Raw genomic sequence first — 20,887 nt, forward strand, 5'->3', positions numbered from 1 at the left:
GAGAGCTTATATTCTAATATTTCTTATTCAGGTCACTTCTCAAGTGAGTCAATGGCAGAATCCAGAACTAAATAAAAAAATACCTAGTTCCCAGCCAAATGTTTTCCCTTTTGCCTCCCCTTAGTCCCCTAATCAGAATCTTTCCTTCATGCTTAGCAAACAGTATTTAGAGTTGGCTTTGGATTTTTATCATTACAGGTTTATTGCCAAACCCTGTGCACTCCATGTTGGCATCCAGGACAGTGATCCTTATCTGGCCCAACCCAATGCCATCCTTGAAAAGGTGTTCATATCTATTACCAAGGTAAGTGGGCAAAGAAATAGGAAGATTCATATGGGGTAGGGGAGAGTAGAAAACAAGTATCTCCAAGGGTAGAATAGGACAGAATGATCTTTCACATTTGGGTAGACCATATAACTATAAGGGGAACTTTATCCCCTCAGGGAAATACCTTTGGGTCAGGATCCCTTAAATAAGTCAAGTTTACATACATTTGAATTTTATTTATTTATTTTTTTTTCAATTTTTATTTATTTATGATAGTCACAGAGAGAGAGAGAGAGAGAGAGAGAGGCAGAGACACAGGCAGAGGGAGAAGCCGGCTCCATGCACCGGGAGCCCGATGTGGGATTCGATCCCGGGTCTCCAGGATCGCGCCCTGGGCCAAAGGCAGGCGCCACCCAGGGATCCCACATTTGAATTTTAGACCTAGTAGCCACCACAACTCTTCCTTCCCCAGACACATGTCATATCTTGATTTTGTTTTTCCCTGTTCTAGCTTCTGTCGTCATCTAGTTGCATAATCAAGATGGGGATGGTACTGATAACCTTTGTGGTTTGGGTTTTTAATAGTTTTTTTTTTTACTCAGCTTGGGCTGGAGGGAGGAGACAAAATGAGGACGTGTATAAAGGTAAAGGTCTTTGATATGTGAAATAGGACTTCCTACTAAAAATGAGTTTGGGGATGAAACCTAGAAAGATAAACATCCCTTAAATTGCTATAGTTATCCCCCTTTTGCCACTCAGCTAGTCAAAGGGATTTAATGAGAAGGATGAAGAGCAAAGGATGTTCTGACTCTGGTCATACATCTACAGTATCCTGATGAGAAGAGGCTGGAGGGCCTGTCAAAGCAACTGGACTGGGATATCCGAAAAATCCAATGCTGGTTTCGTCATCGGAGGAATCAGGACAAGCCCCCAACGCTCACTAAATTCTGTGAAAGCATGTAGGTGTGCAGAGGGATGTGGGGAGTGAGGAGAAGGAAGGGTAGGGTATGACTGGACTGAGGTTTTCTTTTGGTAGGACAATAGTAAATGGATGTAGAGGGCTAACTCAATTTATTATAGGCAGGAAAGATAACTGGAAGACTGGTTACCCTTAGTGTCTTGAACATGCTTGCCACTAAGCTACATATTGTAGTTCCATTTTGTTCCCCTTTCCCAAACAGTTGGGGAGTGCGTTCCTATAACTCCACTTATGTAGGTAGACAGGCACACCCTTGTACACCTTGGTAGAGATAGTACCGGCTTGCTCTAAATTGGCATTTTGGTGGGAAACCTCCCTTTTCTGGACATGCTATATTTCATTTCACTGGGTTTTTACTAATTATCGTCTGGCCACAGAATACAATTTATCATGTCATGCAAAAAAATATTAGGCACTATCACTAAGGAGTGTATAGAAGAAAAGGATTTTTTTTTTTTTTTTTTTTTTTTTTATTTATGATAGTCACAGAGAGAGAGAGAGAGAGAGAGAGAGAGGCAGAGACTCAGGCAGAGGGAGAAGCAGGCTCCATGCACCGGGAGCCTGACGTGGGATTCGATCCCGGGTCTCCAGGATCCCGCCCTGGGCCAAAGGCAGGCGCCAAACCGCTGCGCCACCCAGGGATCCCAAGAAAAGGATTAAAGGCAGTACACACTTGTGGAAATCTTTTAAACAGGGCTGAAGATGTCTCTATCATTTTAGTTTTTTAGGTAACAGTATTTGTCCCTATTCTGGGAACTTATCTATTTTTTTTTTAGTATTTATTTATTCATGAGAGACACACAGAGAGAGGCAGAGATACAGACAGAGGAGAAGCAGACTCCATGCAGGAAGCCTGATGCAGGACTTGATCCCAGGACTCCGGGATTATGCCCTGGGCCGAAGGCAGGCACCAAACTGCTGAGCCACCCAGGGATCCCCTATTTTTTTTTAATTTAATTAAATTTTTTTTTTTTTTTTTTTTTTTTTTTTAAGCACACTCTATGCCCATTGTGGCACTCAGACTTACAAATCTGAAATCAACAGTTGTTCTACTAACTGAGCCAGCCAGTCAGGTGCTCCTCTGGGAACTTATCTTATTTCTCACCCATAATTATCTTATCTCCAAATCTGCTATCTTGACTTCCTCAGCTTCAAAGACTTTCTTTTGAGTGAATATTCATCTAATCTCTGTTCTTTGTCCACCCAGGTGGAGATTCACTTTTTATTTATGTATATTCTGCTACGGAATTAAATTTCTCTGGTCGGTAAGTCTAAACTCTCTGGTCCTCTGTTGGGTTCTAATCATGCTTACATCTCTAGAGATAAAAGTTAAATACCATTAGTTCTTTATCTTCCCTCTCCCCTTTTATTTTTTCTGTAATGCCTACAGCCCAGGTTTATATGCTAAATAGATTGTCTGGCATTGGACTTCAGTAACTTTTTAACTTTACTGTTTCTCCCCTTATTTAGAGGAGATAATAGTAATAATAATTATAATAATTTAATAACTAAATCAGCATACCCTGTGATGGTTTATAAAACATTTGACACAAAAATAAATAAAATAAAATAAAATAAAATAAAATAAAATAAAATAGTAATATAATAAAATAATAAAATAAAATATTTGACAAAAATTCCTGTTCTTCCAAGGAGGAGATAGTTGTAGAAATGGAACTAGTAACTCTTTAAAGTGGATAAAACAGGTATCATTCCTGTTCTTCAGTTATCAGAGTCGAAGAATTTCAGGCTTTTTGATCCTGATTCCATGGTTGGTGTTGGTTTGTTTGGGTTTTTTTTCACTGTACCACTTTATTTTTCTCTAAATGTTGCAATTGAGGCTTCAGAATACAGGAAGTAAAAAGGCAGAATTGAAGGAAAGGAACAGACAAATACCATCGATGATTTTAATCTTCTTTCAGTAACTGACTAAATCATTAGACAAAACATTACTAACGATGTAGATTTGTAGAACACAATCAACCAATTTGACCTGACATTTACAGAACACTATGCCAACAGCTAAAGAATATATATAATTTCCAAATGCGCATGGAACATGAATTAAGACCAAATGCTAGGCCATAAGTCTCAGTAAATTTTAAAATTTTGAAATCTTACGAATACGTTCTTTGACCATAATGGAATGAAGTTAAAAATCAGTAATAATAAGATATGTAGAAAATCTCTGGAAGTTAAACTCTTCTAAATGACCCATGGATGAAACAAGAAATCACAAGGAAAACTAGAAAATATTTAATGGAATGAAGCTGAAAACCTAACGTAACAAAACTTGTGGAATGCAGCTAAAGCGTACTTAGAGGGAAATTTATAGCTTTAAATGTTTATATTAGAAAAGAAAGTTTTAAAATCAATGATATAAGTTTTTAATTTATGATCTGGAGAAATATCTGGAGAAAGAAGAGCAAAGTAACTCCAAAGTAAGTTAAAGGAAAGAAATAATAACCAAAAAAAGGTAAAAGATTAATGAAATAGGCATAGACAAACAATGGAGAAAATTAGTAAAGCCAAAAGTTGATTCTTTGAAAGGTTTAACTAAAATTGTTAAACCCATAGGAAAAAAGAAAACAAACGATCAATGTCAGGGAGAAAAGGGGTCTCTTAACTATACATTCTGTAGACATTGAAAGGATAATAAGACAACATAATGAAAAGTATGGTTTTTCTATTTGTAATAACATTTTCTTGCTCAAGAAGAAAAACCTAGCCATTTATTGACCCTTTAAGGACCCCTAAATTCCATCAAGAGGGATTCCCTTTTCTTCCCCATCTCTCATGTGGCTCCTGGCATAGACAAAGGGATTTATAGGTAAGCCAGGGTTGAATCCTAAAGCCTGACCTGGATTCTCTGTTTTCTCTTAGTCACCTTGGTTCTGGGACATCCGACAGTGCTGGCATAGCTATCCATATCAGGTACAGTCTGAGCCCTTTCAAAACAGGGCCCTTATGTATATGTGTAAGGTAGGGTAGGTAGGGTAGTCCTAGGGCAGATGGCATGTTTTCTTGGTATTCTTGAGGGATTGGGGGCTAAGTCTCTTTGAGTCATATATTTAGGGTACCTATTTCTGGGGCCCCCATAGCAGTGAAATCCAGTGATCTTTTTGTTCCAGATTCCCCATTATATTCATTCTAATTGGACTGGAAGATAAACAGCTTCCTGGCACTTAATGAGATGCTTTCTGGCTCAGGTGTCCTTTTTGAATCAAGGGTAACTTAGAGTCCCCTAATAAGTGTCTTGATTCTAATCTATACTAGAAAAATGTCAGGGGCTGCTAACAGGGTAGAAGATGAGACCAAGTGTCTTAAATCCCCTGAAAAGCACTAATTGTCCAGAATTCTAGACACTGATTCGATTGTGTGCTAACATTATCTGATCACTAAAGTTGCAAGCTGAAAATGTGTATGGGGAGGGGCAGAGGGAAGAGGTTTATTTCTCTACACCAATCCAAAGTCTGTTAGCTATTACAGGTCTTGGGAGATGATGGGGAGGAAGGATGTCTAATGATTTTGGGTATTGATTGGTCCTCTGAGATAAAGTAACAAGAGATGGAATGAATTTTTGACTAGCCAATATTTTAACTACTACTTTCTTTCTTCCAGCCTCTCACAAGTGGGCTTTATTACTATTATATCATGGAATTGGCCTTCTATTGGTCTCTTATGTTTTCTCAGTTTATAGATATTAAACGAAAGGTAAGGACCCTGGCTCTGTCAACTCTAATTTATTGCATACTCCCCCTTTCTAGCAGCCACTACTACTGCCACTGGATTCTCTGCCCTGACTGGGACCATAAAAAAGGGAGAAAGTAGGTTTAATTGAGACTGTTAGCTTTTTGTAATGTTCTCAGAAATGAGACTTTACTAATGATGAAGTATATCTGAGGTGTTCAAGACAGCCCAGGATAAGAATAGTTAGCCAGCCTTTTCCTTATATTTTCTTTATTTTTCTCTAAGGTTCTTACATGTATAAAAGCTCCGGAGGGACGCCTGAGTGGCTCAGTGGTTGAGTGTCTGCCTTTGGCCCAGGGCGTGATCCCGGAGTCCCAGGATTGAGTCCCACATCGGGCTCCCTGCAGGGAGCCTGCTTCTCCCTCTGCCTGTGTCTCTGCCTCTCTCTCTCTCTCTCTCTCTCTCTCTGTCTCTCAGGAATAAATAAGTAAAATCTTTTTTTAAAAAATTAAAAATAAAGCTCTGGAAACTAGTCAGAACTTAGGGATAGCAAGGTCTCATCCAGGAAAAAGCCTGCTTTCAAAAAAGCAAGATCTGGCTTTTGTTTAGCATTGGAGATCCTTGTGTGCACACTTGCTCTTGCTTGCTTGCTCTCTGTTTTCCCTTCCTGGTAACCCCACCTACTCAGAGTCAACTGGAAAGCATTTTAGATGATTTATTTTATTGTTTATTGCTATTGCTTAGGAAACAAAGATTCAGAGAAGCGAGTTGACTTGCCCACATGGTGACAAAGGTGGAAACAAGTTTTGGGGGTTTTTTTTAAGATTTTATTATTTATTCATGAGAGACACAGAGAGGGAGAGAGGCAGAGACACAGGCAGAGGGAGAAGCAGGTTCCATGCAAGGAGCCTGACGTGGGACTCAATCCCGGGACTCCAGGATCACGCCCTGGGCTGAAGGTGGCGCTAAACCGCTGAGCCACCCGGGCTGCCCTATATGGGTTTTAAAACATCCTAGAACATACACTTGTGAACCCATCCCCAACTCAAGAACTATAATGTACTGTCATATACATGTGGAGATACGACATCCTTGTTTCTCTGACCCAAATTTACCTGTGTTCCCCCATCCTTCTGTCCCTCAGTGAACTGAGACTGAGGTTTTTGGTTGTTTTTTTTTTTTTAAGACTTTATTTATTTGGGACACCTGGATGGCTCAGCAATTAAGTGCCTCCCTTTGGCTTAGGGCGTGATCCTGGAGTCCTGGGATAGAGTCCCACATTGGGCTTCCTGCAAGGAGCCTGCTTCTCCCTCTGCCTGTGTCTCTGCCTCTCTCTCTGTGTCTCTCATGAATAAATAAATAAAATCTTTAAATTAAGAAAGAAAAAGAATCTCAAAGATATGACTTCTAGGTCTGATTGCCAACGGAAATTATTTCCAAGTGTCAGGTCAGCATACATGGTCTACATATTCTGCAACTTCCAAATAAAATGTTTATTTTCTGTGCTTAAAGAACCTCTGAGGTACGGGATGAGATCCTCAGAGAACCATGCAGGGACTGAGTTGGCTAGTATCTCTGTAGCTTTGCCGTTACCTGCCTCTTCTATTTCCATTCCTTCCTAGGACTTCCTGATCATGTTTGTGCATCACTTGGCCACCATTGGGCTTATAACCTTCTCCTACATCAACAACATGGTTCGGGTGGGAACTCTGATCATGTGTTTACATGATGCCTCAGACTTCTTACTGGAGGTAAGATCCCCCAACCCCTCTTTCCTCATTATTCCTCTCTTTGTCTCCTTTTCTTCCTGATAACTGGCTTTCTCCCCAATTCAGTTCTTTTTCTTCCCCCACTCCCCAACTCAGTTTTTATCCTCCTTTCCCAGGCAGCCAAACTGGCCAATTATGCCAAATACCAGCGTCTCTGTGACACCCTCTTTGTGATCTTCAGTGCTGTTTTTGTGGTCACTCGTCTAGGAATCTACCCATTCTGGTAAGTGTTAGGGCCATGGAGCTGTGGTCAGCTAATGGTACTTTTTGCCAATTTAGGGAACAGGCCACCAAAACCCCTATTGCCCTGCTTTATCCTGAGCCTAACATGACCCCTTATGGACTCTCACAGGACCTTACTTCCCTCTAACAGTATTTCTAAGGAGGTATGATCCATACTGAGAACATCCAACTCACTTGGCTGTGGCTTTCTAGACTCCTGTCTGAGGAACAGCCCTCATTTTATGCCTAAGTAATTATTTTGCCTTCTTTTACACTGACTGCAAAATTCTCAGGCTCTTATTTTCCTGCTCTTATACTCTCTCCCCCACCGTAACCAACATATACACCACTCTCACTTTACACTCCTGCTTATGGTGCAAAGCCAATGACTGTAGGTTAGAGATTCCCCTTAGTCTGAGAGAGGCAACTACCAAATTGTTCTATCTGTACCTAAGGATCTGAGGAATGACGAGGATTATGATTAAAATTGCTGCCCCCGGTTTTGTGAAACTCTTCATATTTGAAACGATTAATAATATCATATAATCCATCAGTTCCTAAGATTTACATCTTTCCCTGCCCCTTAAGATAAAAAACTTCATAGCCCCCTTTCTTTATCTTTCACTGTGGATGAACGTTCCTGGCATTTCAACTGTTAGAATGTACAGAGAGAAAACATACTGGGTTCTGCTTTCCCGGAAACCAAGCTTCATTCCCAACTGCCCGGCTGTAACTCTGGAATCTCACCATTGGCCTCTTCTTCTAGGATTCTGAACACGACCTTCTTTGAGAGTTGGGAAATTATCGGGCCTTATCCCTCCTGGTGGCTCTTTAATGGCCTTCTCCTGATCCTACAGTTTCTACATGTCTTCTGGTCCTACCTAATTGTGCGAATTGCTTTTAAAGCTTTGATCCGAGGAAAGGTGAGGAGGAAAGATGGCTTCTTTCTTTGGGGCCAGGGAGGAAGATACATATTACTCATAGACCTTTTCTATTTAGCTTAGCCGCAGGTACTCAAGCAGAAAGCTTGGACTCCAGATTTTTCACCTTTTCTATAAGTGTTTAGCCTGTTAAGACATGACTTAGAGCCAGGAGACCATGTGACTCTTGATCAGAAGATCAAGCCCCACGTTGGGTGTAGAGATTACTTAAAAAAAAAAAAAAAAAAAAAAAGACATAGGTGCAGGAGGAAGGATCTGCCTTCTTCCTGTCCTTTAGGAATGACTATGGTTAAATAATGAACTGTATTATTTTTTGAGATGGCTTCAACCATTTCCTGCCCCTAACCTACCTACTTCAGTGCACTTCATATTTTTTTTATCAGGGAAACCTTTTTCCAAAGGAAATTGTATGCAGAGCTCTAAACTACATATAAAAACAGCATTGTTTGATTGCCTAAGAATGGTGTTCACAAGCTACTCCAAGATCCCAAGATATGGGATATGGATGTTCAAGATATGGGACTAAGTACTGGCCTCATCCCACTGTTGAATGAGGCAGTGATCCTACATGAGATAGGTATTTAGGGTTTCAAATACCCACCTTATGCCCCCAGCCCAAAAATACAAAGGACGGTGTCATTTAACAATCAAACTCCTAGTTGAATTGTGCAAGTTCTGAAGCAGTCAGGCTGGGATTTGCCTACGGGCTAGGTAGGGATTCAGCCTTCAGCAATACGGAGTGGCAAGGGGGAGGGGCTCCGCCGGAGAAGATACTGACTGTAGGACAAAGGGATGGAATGTAACCCAAGTATACACGATCTGTTGTGTCCCTGTTCTTTATGGCTGCAACTGGTTTTAGAACTTGCTCAGTGTGCCTATGCATTCTGCTGTAGCTACTGGGTGACTGGACATCTCTTCTCCTGCTTTTCTTTCCTGACCAGGTGACCTATCCAGGAAGGATTAGACCCAGACTCTGTACTCTCCACTCTTTTCTCACCTCCTTCCTTTTTTCTATGCCTGGTGGGAGCTGGACAGTTTCATCTCTTGCATGTAAGTGTATCTGTGCTTCTAGTGTTCAGTAAAGCATGTCTGAATGTGTTTCTCTTCCTTTCTGCTTTCCTTCCTGTTGGACGTGTTGTCTCTGAGCATGCCTCCCTCCTGACCTTGTGGGGCCATTGTTGACTAGAGCTCAAGTTGGCAGATTCTTTTTCCTAAATGGAGGCAAAAGTTGAGTCTACTCTTATTTTCTCCTTTATTTATTTATTTATTTATTTTAATTTTCTCCTTTTTGAGCCTCCCTTTACCTCAAATCTAGATAGACTCTGCCCTCTGGTAGAAATTTCCTAAAGCTCAGATAATACAGTTGCCTGGGTTCACAGGTCAACAGCTACAATAAACCAGAGTCTCAGAACTAGCCAAAGTAACCGCCCTACTCCTTGGCAACAGCATTTCTAGCTTTGTATCCTTCTCACCCCTTTCTTGTTCTTTTTTTTTTTTAACAAAACGTATTGAGGGGCACGTGGCAGGCTCAGTCTGTACAGCATGCAACTCTTAATTTCAGGGTTGCAAGTTCAAGCCCCACACTGGGTGCAGAGCTTACTTAACAAATTAAAATAAACAAACAAAAAACCCACACTGATTGTCCTTCAGTCCTAGGGGTTAGAAGTCTGGCAGGTCTCACTGGGTTTCTCTCCTTTACTTTTTATAGTCCATGGTAGAGAACTGGAAATACATTGATGTCATAGGGTACTGAGTCCGGGAAGAGTAGAACTATTGAAAAAAGCCTAGTTATGGATCAGCTCTGGGGATAAACAAAAGTCAGGATAATCAATATGGGGAACTCCAGTGGCCACCACCCCCATAAGACAGAAGCAATGATGACAGCCATCTGTGTTGTTTGTATTGGTCTTTTCTAGCTTTTGAGGTAGGAGAGGAGAAAGAGTGTGTGGAGTTTCCCTCAGACCTACACCCAGACTCAGTGAATGAATTCAGCTCTCCTAGGCTGCTCCAGAGGGAGAGACATACCCTTACCAAAGCAGCTCCTTATTCTATAGGGAACAGAATCAAAGATGATGAGAGAGAAACCGATAAAAAGTCAAAGGATGTTCACAATGGTAGCCATAGCCCAGATAGTATCTTGAGTCAGGTGCAACCAGAAAGTAGGCCACAGTGGGAGCAGTGGCCAAACATGGGCTCTGTGGGCTGAAGTCTGTCTTACGGTAGCAGACGAGTTCTGTCCTCACCTTTCCTATCTTTGGCCCCATCCCACCCAGGTGTCTAAGGATGACCGCAGTGATGTGGAAAGCAGCTCAGAGGAAGAAGATATGGCCACCAACATGAAAAGCCCCTGTGGCAGCAGCTCCAGCAATGGTGCCAATCGGGTGAATGGTCACATGGGAAGCAGCTACTGGGCTGAAGAGTAAGGTGGTTGGTGTGGAAACTACAGCACACATGGATTTGTAGGGCCACTGGCAACGCACTCCTCTTGGGCCTCCCCACATCTACGTGCTTGTGACTAGGGGTCTGCAGGGCACTGAGGAGAATCAAAGAAGCAGATATTTTCACTTTTTAAAAAAACTCTGCCATTTTGTATTTAATAGCCTCCAGGTTCTTTCAGTAATATTATTTGCTGTGTGTGTGTGTGTGTGTGTGTGTGCGCGTGCGCGTGCGCGTGCCCGTACATGTATATGCATATGCATTTGTGCATGTGCACAGGTTTCATTTCCTGGGTTGGGGCACAACTGTAGGCTGGGGCCACTAGACCTTGTGCCCCCTTTGAACCCACCTCAATCTCAGACTGGCCTGCATCTTGAATGGTGCTGGCTCTGACCTGTCCCCTCCCTTGTTGTCCACGGCTCTTGAAGCTCTGGCCATCTGAACGGAACAGTAAAGTTCAGCTCCAGGTTTCTGCACTGTTCCTCCTTGGAGCTGGAAGATTTCACATGAAGTTGTACAGAAACAGACAATGATGGATGGATGGATGGATGACCAAGATTTTTGGCCCCTAGCTAGATTCCCTTCCTGCCACCTGGTAGTTACAGGGACAGCTGCTGATACCCTGCTCTTCACTAAATGGTACGCAGGGAGTGGGGGGGGGGGAGTGGCAGAGGGTACACTGAGGGCTGGAGGGGGACAACAGCCACTGGGTGAGCCGTTAACGGTTTATACTATTGTTTACTCTTCTGTGATTAAAAGTGCTTCAACCCTCCTCTGCTGTCTCAACCTCTTTAGTGACTCTATCCCCAATTCCCTGAATCCATAAGCTAATTAAGATAATTTTCAGGTTTCATTCTTAAGGTTCTTAGATATCCAGTATTTTCTTTCTGTGCATGCTGGGAAGAGAGTGTCCACATTTTATGGCTCACTAAACATGCATAATAGTAAAAAAAAAAAAAAATACTGAGCAGATAAAAGTATGTGTCACCAAATGAAAGAGAGATTTGGTGAAGACACTTCCAGTTAGAAATTTGTATTTCCCATATAGAGACTACCAATTAACACTTAAAAGATTGTGATAAATGAGTCTAAGATGTTTTCCTTTAGTTCTGTTTTCTTTTAGCCATGGAAAAAAAGTCTTCCTAATCCAGACTTTTCTGTAGTTGAGGTCTTGGCAAAATTACCAATGGTAGTTTGGTAATTCATCTCAGATAGTCTTCCATTTAGTGAATATTCAGATTATCAAAATATTTCCAGATGTCCTTGTGTACATTAAGGCATATGGTGCTTGTCAGGGAAATGGATGAAAACGGAAAAATACAGGTTACTGTTCTAAGAATCAGGTACTCGGTGTTGATTGACAATATCAGGATATTGACCCTGCTTAGAGTTTCCTTAATGAGTGGCTGTTTATTTATTTTTTTTTATTTTAAAGATTTATTTATTTATTCATGAAGAAAGAGCGAAGAGAGAGGCAGAGACACAGGCAGAGGGAGAAGCAGGCTCCATGCAGGAAGCCCGATGTGGGACTCGATCCTGGGTCTCCAGGATCACACCCCTGGCTGCAGTCGGTGCTAAACCGCTGCGCCACCGGGGCTGCCCTGTTTATTTTTTTTATTTTTAAAAGACTTTATGTATTTATTTATGAGAGACACAGAGAGAGAGAGAGGCAGAGAGAGAAGCAGGCTCCCCGCAGGGACCGATCCTGGGACTCCAGGACCACGCCCTGGGCCGAAGGCAGGCACTAAACCACTGAGCCATTCAGGGATCCCCCTGGCTGACTTTTTAAAGAGCGTGTGCACAAGTACCAGGGAGGGGCAGGGGCTGAGGGAGAGGGAGAAAGAAAATCCCAAGCAGGCTCCATGCCCAACACAGAGCCCAACACAGGGCTTGATCCCACCACCCCGAGATCATGACCTGAGCCGAAATCAAGAGTTGGACGCTTAACCCAGGCGCCCTTGAGTGGCTGGCTTTTAAGACTTATGTTGGGGCCTGTAAAAGCTATTTCTAAAAAGTTTTACATAGTTTTTTGGTCAGAGCTAGCCTGAGGTCTTAAATTTAGCTCTTCAACTTCCCCTAGTGTTGACTCATGGATTTGTGAAATATGAAATACTTTTAAAAGATATGGTTTTAAGCCTTTGCAATCTGAACAGCTACTCTGTAAATCTGTTGGTTGTCCCAGTTAATCTGTCAAAAGATGCACCTGAGTAGTATAATATAAATAATACCACATAACTCATTACATGCCAGGCACTATATAAAGCACTTCATATATGATAAAAATGAGGCAAAAAGAAGTTAACTTGCCTAAGGTCAAACAGCTAATCAAGAATCAAAACCCAGTGTCTCTCTTTTTTGAGAAGGAAAGAATATCCAGCAGGGTCCGTGTTCAGCACAGGGCTCAATCCCACGACCCCGAGATCATGAGCCGAGCTGAAACCAAGAGTCAGGTGCTCAGCCAACTATACCACCCAGGTGCCCCAAGCACTCGACTCAATCTCAGCTCAGGTCTTGATCTCAGGATCCATACACAGTGCGGAGAAGAAGAATGTCCTGTAGAGCTGGCACACATCACCTCCACTGTATTCTGATCAAAGTAGTCACGGCGAGCACCTTGATTCAAGAGGGTGGGGACACAGACGACAGTACCTCTAGATGAGGAGTAGCAGGGCTCCCGCTGAAGAGCACATGGAATGGGATAGAATTACATTCATCTTTGAAAACTTCAACCTGCCACATTGAGGAAATTGAGTCTTAGTGCTTAACACCAACATCAGGACGTCTGGGTGGCTCAGTCGGTTAAGGGTCTGCCTTCAGCTGAGGTCATGATCTCGGGGTCCTAGGATGGAGCCCGCATCCGGCTTCCTGTTCAGCAGGGAGTCTGCTTGTACCTCTCCCTCTGCCCCTTCCCCTGCTCATGCACACTCTCAAGTAAATAAATAAAATCTTACACACACACCGGGGTACCTGGCTGGCTCAGTCGGTGGAACATGCAGCTCTTGATCTCAGGGTCATGAGTTCAAGCCCCATGTTGGGTGCAGAGGTTACTTAAAAAAAAAAAAAAAAAAAAAAAACAGGGACACCTGGGTGGCTCAGCGGTTTAGCGCCTGCCTTCGGCCCAGGGCGTGATCCTAGAGACCCGGGATTGAGTTCTGCATCGGGCTCCCTGCATGGAGCCTGCTTCTCCTTCTGCCTGTGTCTCCCTCTTTCTCTCTCTGTCTCTCATGAATGAATGAATAAAATCGTTTTTAAAAAATAAAAAAATAATAATAAAATAAAATCCCACAAACATCTTCGATCGCCCATCATATATCATGAGCTTTCATGTTATCACAATCCTAAAAATAATCACATCACATAGGTTAAGTTAGGAGGTTTTGATTCAGTATGCTGATTGTAAACCAAGTTCTTAAGACTTTAGATCCAGTATTCATGCAGGGAAATACAGTTCAATAAAATGTTTAAGTGCCTACTTTTATGATAGGCACTGTGGCAGACACTGGAGGCACAAAGAGGACCAAGATCTGGTTTCTACTACTCTCAAAGAGCTCATATACCCCAGGTAAGGAGGAAAGATAATACAGTGCAAAAAGAACTATTAAATTATTCTTGGCAAGGTGGGAGAAAACTTGAAAGCAAAGGTATGCTGAGAAGAGATGTCAAAGTATATAAAAGATACCAGTTCTGGCTTAATGCAGGCTAAAATAACCTGAGACAGACATCTAGAAATGGTAAATAAATTCACACTTCATGTGAATTTGAGGACATAAATACACACTTCCTGCGTGGTTGGTCTAGGAAATGTCATGACTCCTCCCACCTCATTCCCGGGTAAGAGTCACATGAAAATGGTCTCAGGTCAGTTATCCGTGGCACTGCTCTGGAGAGTCCCGTGCGTGATGACACAGACCACGTGGGATTCTTATACCACTACCACTACCTCCCAAATAACAAAGCTCTAAAACACCATCTCAGTCAAACCTGCAAGACCTATAACTAACAAACTACTAGTATCCAGAATACTAGTATAATACAGAATACAGACCTAAAAAGAAATAAAAGACAATTCAACAGCAAGACAAAGGCAGAATAGGGAGCAAAGGATAGGAACAGGCGACTTCTAGAGGAAGAATACACTAATGGTAATAAATCAAGTAAAAAGGTACTCTACTGAAAATTAATAATACATAAAACTAACAGAAACCACTCCATACCACTTTGGAAAACTTAACCAAAACCAGCAAAGCTAAATATTAGTAATAATTACTCTTGGAGAAACTAGCAGATGGGCCCAAGAAAACATACAAGGATACTATACTTTTGCTATTTTTATTTATTAAGAGGGGAAAAGTGTAGATGACTCAGTGATCTTTCTCCAGAGGAATAAAATAAACTGATTTATTGATTTATATGCAGTTGGGATGTTATATAGCAATTAAAAACAGGGGTTTTTTTTTTTGGGGGGGGGGTTAAATATGGATGTACTAGTCTGAACCAATAGGAAATAAATATATATATTTAAAAGATTTGTTATAAGGAATTGGCTCACGTGATTGTGGAGGTGGGGAACTCCCAGGGTCAGAAGTCAGGAAGCTGAAGAACCAGGAGAGCCGATGATGTCCCGGTCTGATTCCGAAGCCTTTCCACCTGGAGAGCCCATAGTTCCAGTCCCAGCCAGAAGGCAGAGGAAGTTGCATATGCTGCCTTTCTGTTTTATTCCAGCTGACAATGGATTGGGTGAGACCCAACCACACTGGGGAGGGTGATCAGCTTTACTCAGTCTGTGGAATCCAATGTTAATCTCATTCAGAAACAGCCTCACAGATGCATCAGGAATACTGTTTAACCGGGGATCCCCGGGTGGCTCAGCAGTTTAGCGCCTGCCTTTGGCCCAGGGCATGATCCTGGAGTCCCAGGATTGAGTCCCACATCGGGCTCCCTGCATGGAGCCTGCTTCTCCCTCTGCCTGTGTCTCTGCCTCTCTCTGTGTCTCTCATGAATAAATAGAATCTTTAAAAAATAATATATATAGATATATTTTTTTTAAAGGAATACTGTTTAACCAAGTATCTGGGCACTCAGTCACCACATCAAATTACCAGCACAATGGACAAATAAATGTCAAAAACAATGTTAAGTGAAAAGGGCAAGTTTCAAAAGAAAAATGTCCCATTTAATGCAGTTAACATTACCTTTTTTTTTTTTTTTTTTTTTAAATTTTTATTTATTTATGATAGTTACAGAGAGAGAGAGAGAGAGAGGCAGAGACACAGGCAGAGGGAGAAGCAGGCTCCATGCACCGGGAGCCCAATGTGGGATTCGATCCCGGGTCTCCAGGATCACGCCCTGGGCCAAAGGCAGGTGCCAAACCGCTGCACCACCAGGGATCCCAACATTACCTTTTTTAACCCCCAAATACTATTAAGTGTATTTCCATAGTAAAAGTACAGAATCTATACAGCATGAGAAGGATGGAAAGTGTTTATCTTTGGGAAGGGAAGATGTGAGTAAAATGGCTAAGTGGTATAATATTTTATTTTTGGTGCTTTCAATACATTTGGAATAATTCATTTCAAATATTTTTCTAATATAAAAAAGTATGTGCCATTTTCAGGAAACTGTAACCTGCTGGAGCTGGATCAAAGTGGCAGGAGATGAGAATAAGATGACTTGGGGCCATAGAGTGAAGAGCCTGAAACTATCATGTCGAAGAGTTACATTTTAGATGGTAGGTTATGGGAGCCCTCGAAGGTTTAAAGCAACAAATGAGTTGTGAAAAGTACTCAGGGGAGGGTATCCTACTATCTGAGACTGGACATTAGAGCTACAAGAAATGGCTTTATAAAGAAAGGGCCTGGGGATCCCTGGGTGGCGCAGCGGTTTGGCGCCTGCCTTTGGCCTAGGGCGCGATCCTGGAGTCCCAGGATCGAATCCCACGTCGGGCTCCCGGTGCATGGAGCCTGCTTCTCCCTCTGCCTATGTCTCTGCCTCTCTCTCTCTCTCTCTATCATAAATAAATTAAAAAAAAAAAAAAAAAAAAAAAAAGAAAGGGCCTATGGGTCGGCATAAACCGACAGGTAGTAAGGTTCCAGTCTAGACCCCCTCACCTCAGCCATCTGTATACAGTTGTTATTTCTTGTTCAGTAAAGTCGTCCGCAGAACAGGCCTCACCAGCAGAGGTTAGCCACAAGCCCTAGGCCTATTAAGGAAAAAAAAAAAAAAAAAACAGATCTGGGAATCTTCTTTCACTCAAATGACTGCTCTATAGAAGACACCTGGGAAACACCACTAACCGTTTTGGCAGCGCGAGGCTCTCCCATCTGATAGGAAGGTACCATGAGGAACTGGCTGACAGAGTTATAAGGGCAGGCCTTGTTAGGGCTCCTCATTGTCGGCCTGGCTGTCCCCTCCCTCCAGAGGGCTCCCCGGACAAACTATAACCTCGCCACCCAAGCTGCCCCTGACTAGCACAGGATGGGGAGAGCCGTGGGGTCCCAGGCAGTGCCTGTTAGTACTTCTCTCCTGAGCCTTTGCCTCTGAACAACAGAAGAAACCAGAGAAAATTCAATCTACACTATGTGCATGTAAACACACTGGAGATGGGCTGGAGGGGTACACCAAGCTGGGAACCCCGGTAATTTCTGAGCAGAGAAACGGTGGAGAAGAGGGAATAATAAGGGGTACTTGTATTTATCTCTATTTTTAAATATTTTATGAGAAAACATTCATATAAGAAGCTTACAGACGGTGATACAAATAAACATTTTTCCTTAAACAAAAAAGTGTCTATTTTTTTAAAGCAAGTGTGGCAGTAGATTGATAACAGTTAAAACTGAGGAATCGGTGGGTATAAGGGTTTTATTTCTATTCCCTCAGCTTTAGTACATGTTTGAAACCCCCAAAATATTTTTATTATACAAACTATATATGCTCATTGTAAAAAATGCAGTTAAGGAAGTTTATGACATTTCCATTCGCCCCAGTAACTATCAACACTCAGTAGATAGCCTTCCAAAACCACTTCTCAGATAACCACATGAATACAAATGTACCTTTTTGGGTTTTTTTAAGATTTCATTTATTCATGTGAAAGAGAGAGTGTGGCAGACACAGACTCGATCCCAGGGCTCCAGGATCACGCTCTGGGCTGAAGGCAGGCGCTCAACTGCTGAGCCACCCAGGCGTCCCCAAATGTTCCTTTTATATTTATTTGAGAAAGAGAGAGACAGTGAGCAGCAGGGGTGGGGGTATATTTATTTGAGAAAGAGAGAGTGAGCAGCGGGGGTGGGGGTAGAAGGAGAGGGGGAGAATCTTAAGCAGACTGGAGCATGAGCCCTGTATGGGGCTGATCTCACGATCCAGAGATCATGACCTAAGCTGAAATCAAGAATCAGATTCTTAGCCAACTGAGCCACCCAAGTGCCCCACAAATGTTCCTTTTAAAACAAAAATGAGGGGAGCCTGAGGGACTCAGTTGAGTGGCCGACTCTTGATTTTTGGCTCAGGTCATTTTCTCAGGGTTCTGGGATGGAGGCTTGCAACAGGCTCCCAGCTCAGTGGGGAGTCTGCCTGTGCCTCTGCCCTTCCCCCTGCTGTGCTCTCTCAAACAAACGAACTCTTTAAAAATTTTTTTTAAACCCAAAAATGAGATCATACATATTCTGCTAGTTTTGATTAACATTCCACTTTATGGATATACCATTATTCTTGAATTTACTTAAGATTCTTTATTATTGAGGAATCCCTGGGTGGCTCAGCAGTTTAGCGTCTGCCTTTGGCTCAGGGCGTGATCCTGGAGACCCTGGATCAAGTCCCATGTCGGGCTCCCTGCATGGAGCCTGCTTCTCCCTCTGCTTCTCTCTCTCATGAATAAATAAAAATCTTAAAAAAAAAAAAAAGATTATTATTAACATATTGTGAAACAGGGGCTCCTGAGTGGTTCAGAAGGTTAAGCAGCTGGCTCTTGGTTTCCGCTCAGATTATGATCTCAGGTTCCTGGGATCCACCTGCCTTGGGCTCTGAACTCAGTGGGGAGTCTGCTAGGGATTCTCCCTCCCTCTCCCTTTGCCCCTCTTCTCTGCTTCCTCTCACTCTCAAAGAGATGGATTTTTTTTTTATTGCAAATGATATCCTTCTACATATATGCTGTGCAGTTGTGTGAATATTTTTTAAAGATTTGAGAGAGAGAAAGAGTCTGGATGGGGAGAAGTGGCAGAGGGAGAGAGAAACTCTTTACATTAGTAAATGATCTCTTTACTGTTTAGTATTTGTTAACTTTTCTTAATATTATCACTCTTTACATCTGTCTACATTTTTCAGGAATGTCTTATCCATCTATTTTCAATCTCTATTAATAATGAGCATGTTTATTAAAACTACATATAACTTGATTTCCTTTTAGCCAAATCTATTAGTCTTTTTAAATTGTCCATTGATAGTGAAATAACTGATGAATTTGATTGTATTCACCTTAATTTGACAGCAAATATGTCTCCTCTTCTTTATTAAATAGTTCATGCTCAGTAAAGACTAAACAATTGATTTAGACTTTGACAAGTTGCATTTGAAATGGCAGTAGGTGTTCCAAGTGAAAATGACTCTTAGACCATTAGAGGTAAGGGAGGACTGGAAAGCAGGCCAGAAAACCAGCTGGACAGCGACATATTGGCATTATCTGCTGTATCAGAGGGCTTTTTGTTTTTATTTAAATTCCACTTAGTTAACATACGGTGTAATATTAGTTTCAAGTGTACAATACAGTGATTCAACACTTCCTTATGTCACCCAGTGCTCGTTACACCAAGCACACTCCTTGGTCGCCATCACCTATTTCACCCATCCCCCCACCCACCTCCCCTCTGGTAACCACCATTTATTCTCTATGGCTAGGAGTCTGTTTCTTGGTTTGCCTTTTTTAAATTTGTTCGTTTTGTTTCTTAAATTCCACATATGAATGAAATCATAATAGTATTTGTTGTTTCTCTTACTTCACTTAGCATAATACTGTCTAGTTCCATCCATGTCATTGCAAATGCGAGATTTCTTTTTTATAGCTAATACTCCACTGTACATATACCACCTGTTCTTTATCTGTTCATCAGTTGATGGACAGCTGGCCTATCTCCTTAATTTAGCTACCACAGATAATGCTGCTATAAACATAAGGATGAATGTATCCCTTTGAATTTGTATTTTTGTATTCTTTGGGTAAATACCTAGTGGTGTATTTTGCTTGAGCAGTGTAAATTGCTGGATCAAAGGGTAGTTTCATTCACTTTTTGAGGAAACTCTATACTGTTTTCCACAATGGCTGCATTTTGCATTTGCATTTCCACTATGCAGTTTGCATTCCCACCAACAGTGCACGAGGGTTCTCCTTTTTCCACATCCTCACCCAACACCTGTTGTTTCTCGTGATGTTCATTTTGGCCATTCCAACAGGTGTGAGGTGACAGCTCATTGTAGTTCTGATTTGCATTTCTCTGATGATGAATGATGCTGAGCATCTTTTCATGTGCCTGCTGGCCATCTGTATGTCTTCTTTGGAAAAACGTCTATTCGTGTCTTCTGCCCATTTTTAAAATAGACTTATTTATTCATCTTATTTTTTTAAGATTTATTTGATATAGAGAGGAAAGCACAAGTAGGGGGAGCAGCAGGCAGAGGGAGAGGGAGAAGCAGGCTCCCCACTGAGCAGAGAGCCCGATGTGGGGCTTCATCTCAAAACCCCAGGATACATAATGACCTGAACTGAAGGCAGATGCTTAACTGACCGAGCCACCCAGGTGCCCCTATTTATTCATTTTAGAGAAAGAGAGCATGCATGTGAGCAGGGGAGGGGCAGAGGGGGAGAGGGGGAGAGAGAGAGAACCTCAAGCAGACTCCTCACTGAGCTTGGGGCCCAATGCAGGGCTCGATCCCATGACTGAGACCACAACCTGAGCCAAAATCAAGAGTAGGACATTCAACCAACTGTGCTACCCTGGCAACCCCACCCATTTTTAAATTGGATTATGTTTTTGGGGTGTTGAGTTTTTGTTTTGTTTTTACGATTTTATTTTATATATATATATATATTTTTTTTTTTTTTATTCATTTATGATAGTCACAGAGAGAGAGAGAGGCAGAGACATAGGCAGAGGGAGAAGCAGGCTCCATGCACCGGAAGCCCGATGTGGGATTCAATCCCAGGTCTCCAGGATCACGCCCTGGGCCAAAGGCAGGTGCCAAACCGCTGCGCCACCCAGGGATCCCTTATTTTATATTTTTTAAAGATTTTATTTATTTATTCATGAGAGACACAGAGAGAGAGGCAGGCAGAGACACAGGTAGAGGGAGAAGCAGACTCCATGCATGAGTCTGATGTGGAACTTGATCCCTGGACTCCAGGATCATGCCCTGGGCCAAAGGCAGGCACTAAACTGCTAAGCCACCTAGGGATTGCCCAAAGAAATACTTACTACGAATGATCTCATTTTTCTTCAAACTAATCTCTTAAATTAGAACCTTTTTTTTTTTTTTAAAGATTTTATTTATTTACTCATGAGAGACAGAGAGAGGTAGAGACACAGGCAGAGGGAGA

At 42.1% G+C, this 20,887-nt stretch overlaps 1 protein-coding gene across 3 annotated transcripts in view; it reads left to right on the top strand.

The window, feature by feature from the left end:
- Positions 1-10,466, top strand: part of CERS5 (ceramide synthase 5) — a 30,949-nt gene extending 20,483 nt beyond the window's left edge. The window contains exons 2-12 of one of the 3 annotated variants that reach the window (XM_035707175.2): positions 199-304; positions 1,097-1,227; positions 2,455-2,512; positions 4,131-4,181; positions 4,869-4,961; positions 6,560-6,688; positions 6,823-6,929; positions 7,695-7,851; position 8,455; positions 8,897-8,919; positions 10,143-10,466. In XM_035707175.2, coding sequence (XP_035563068.2) covers positions 199-304; positions 1,097-1,227; positions 2,455-2,512; positions 4,131-4,181; positions 4,869-4,961; positions 6,560-6,688; positions 6,823-6,929; positions 7,695-7,851; position 8,455; positions 8,897-8,919; positions 10,143-10,292 — 1,006 coding nt within the window. In that variant the 3' untranslated portion in view covers positions 10,293-10,466. Of the gene's footprint in view, positions 1-198; positions 305-1,096; positions 1,228-2,454; positions 2,513-4,130; positions 4,182-4,868; positions 4,962-6,559; positions 6,689-6,822; positions 6,930-7,694; positions 7,852-8,454; positions 8,456-8,810; positions 8,920-10,142 lie in introns of all 3 variants that reach the window. The other 2 variants (XM_025477596.3, XM_025477595.3) reach the window with 2 other exon arrangements.
- Positions 10,467-20,887: the final 10,421 nt, after the last annotated feature.

The sequence above is a fragment of the Canis lupus genome, chromosome 27 (assembly GCF_003254725.2).
Source record: "Canis lupus dingo isolate Sandy chromosome 27, ASM325472v2, whole genome shotgun sequence".
Lineage (NCBI taxonomy): Eukaryota > Metazoa > Chordata > Mammalia > Carnivora > Canidae > Canis > Canis lupus.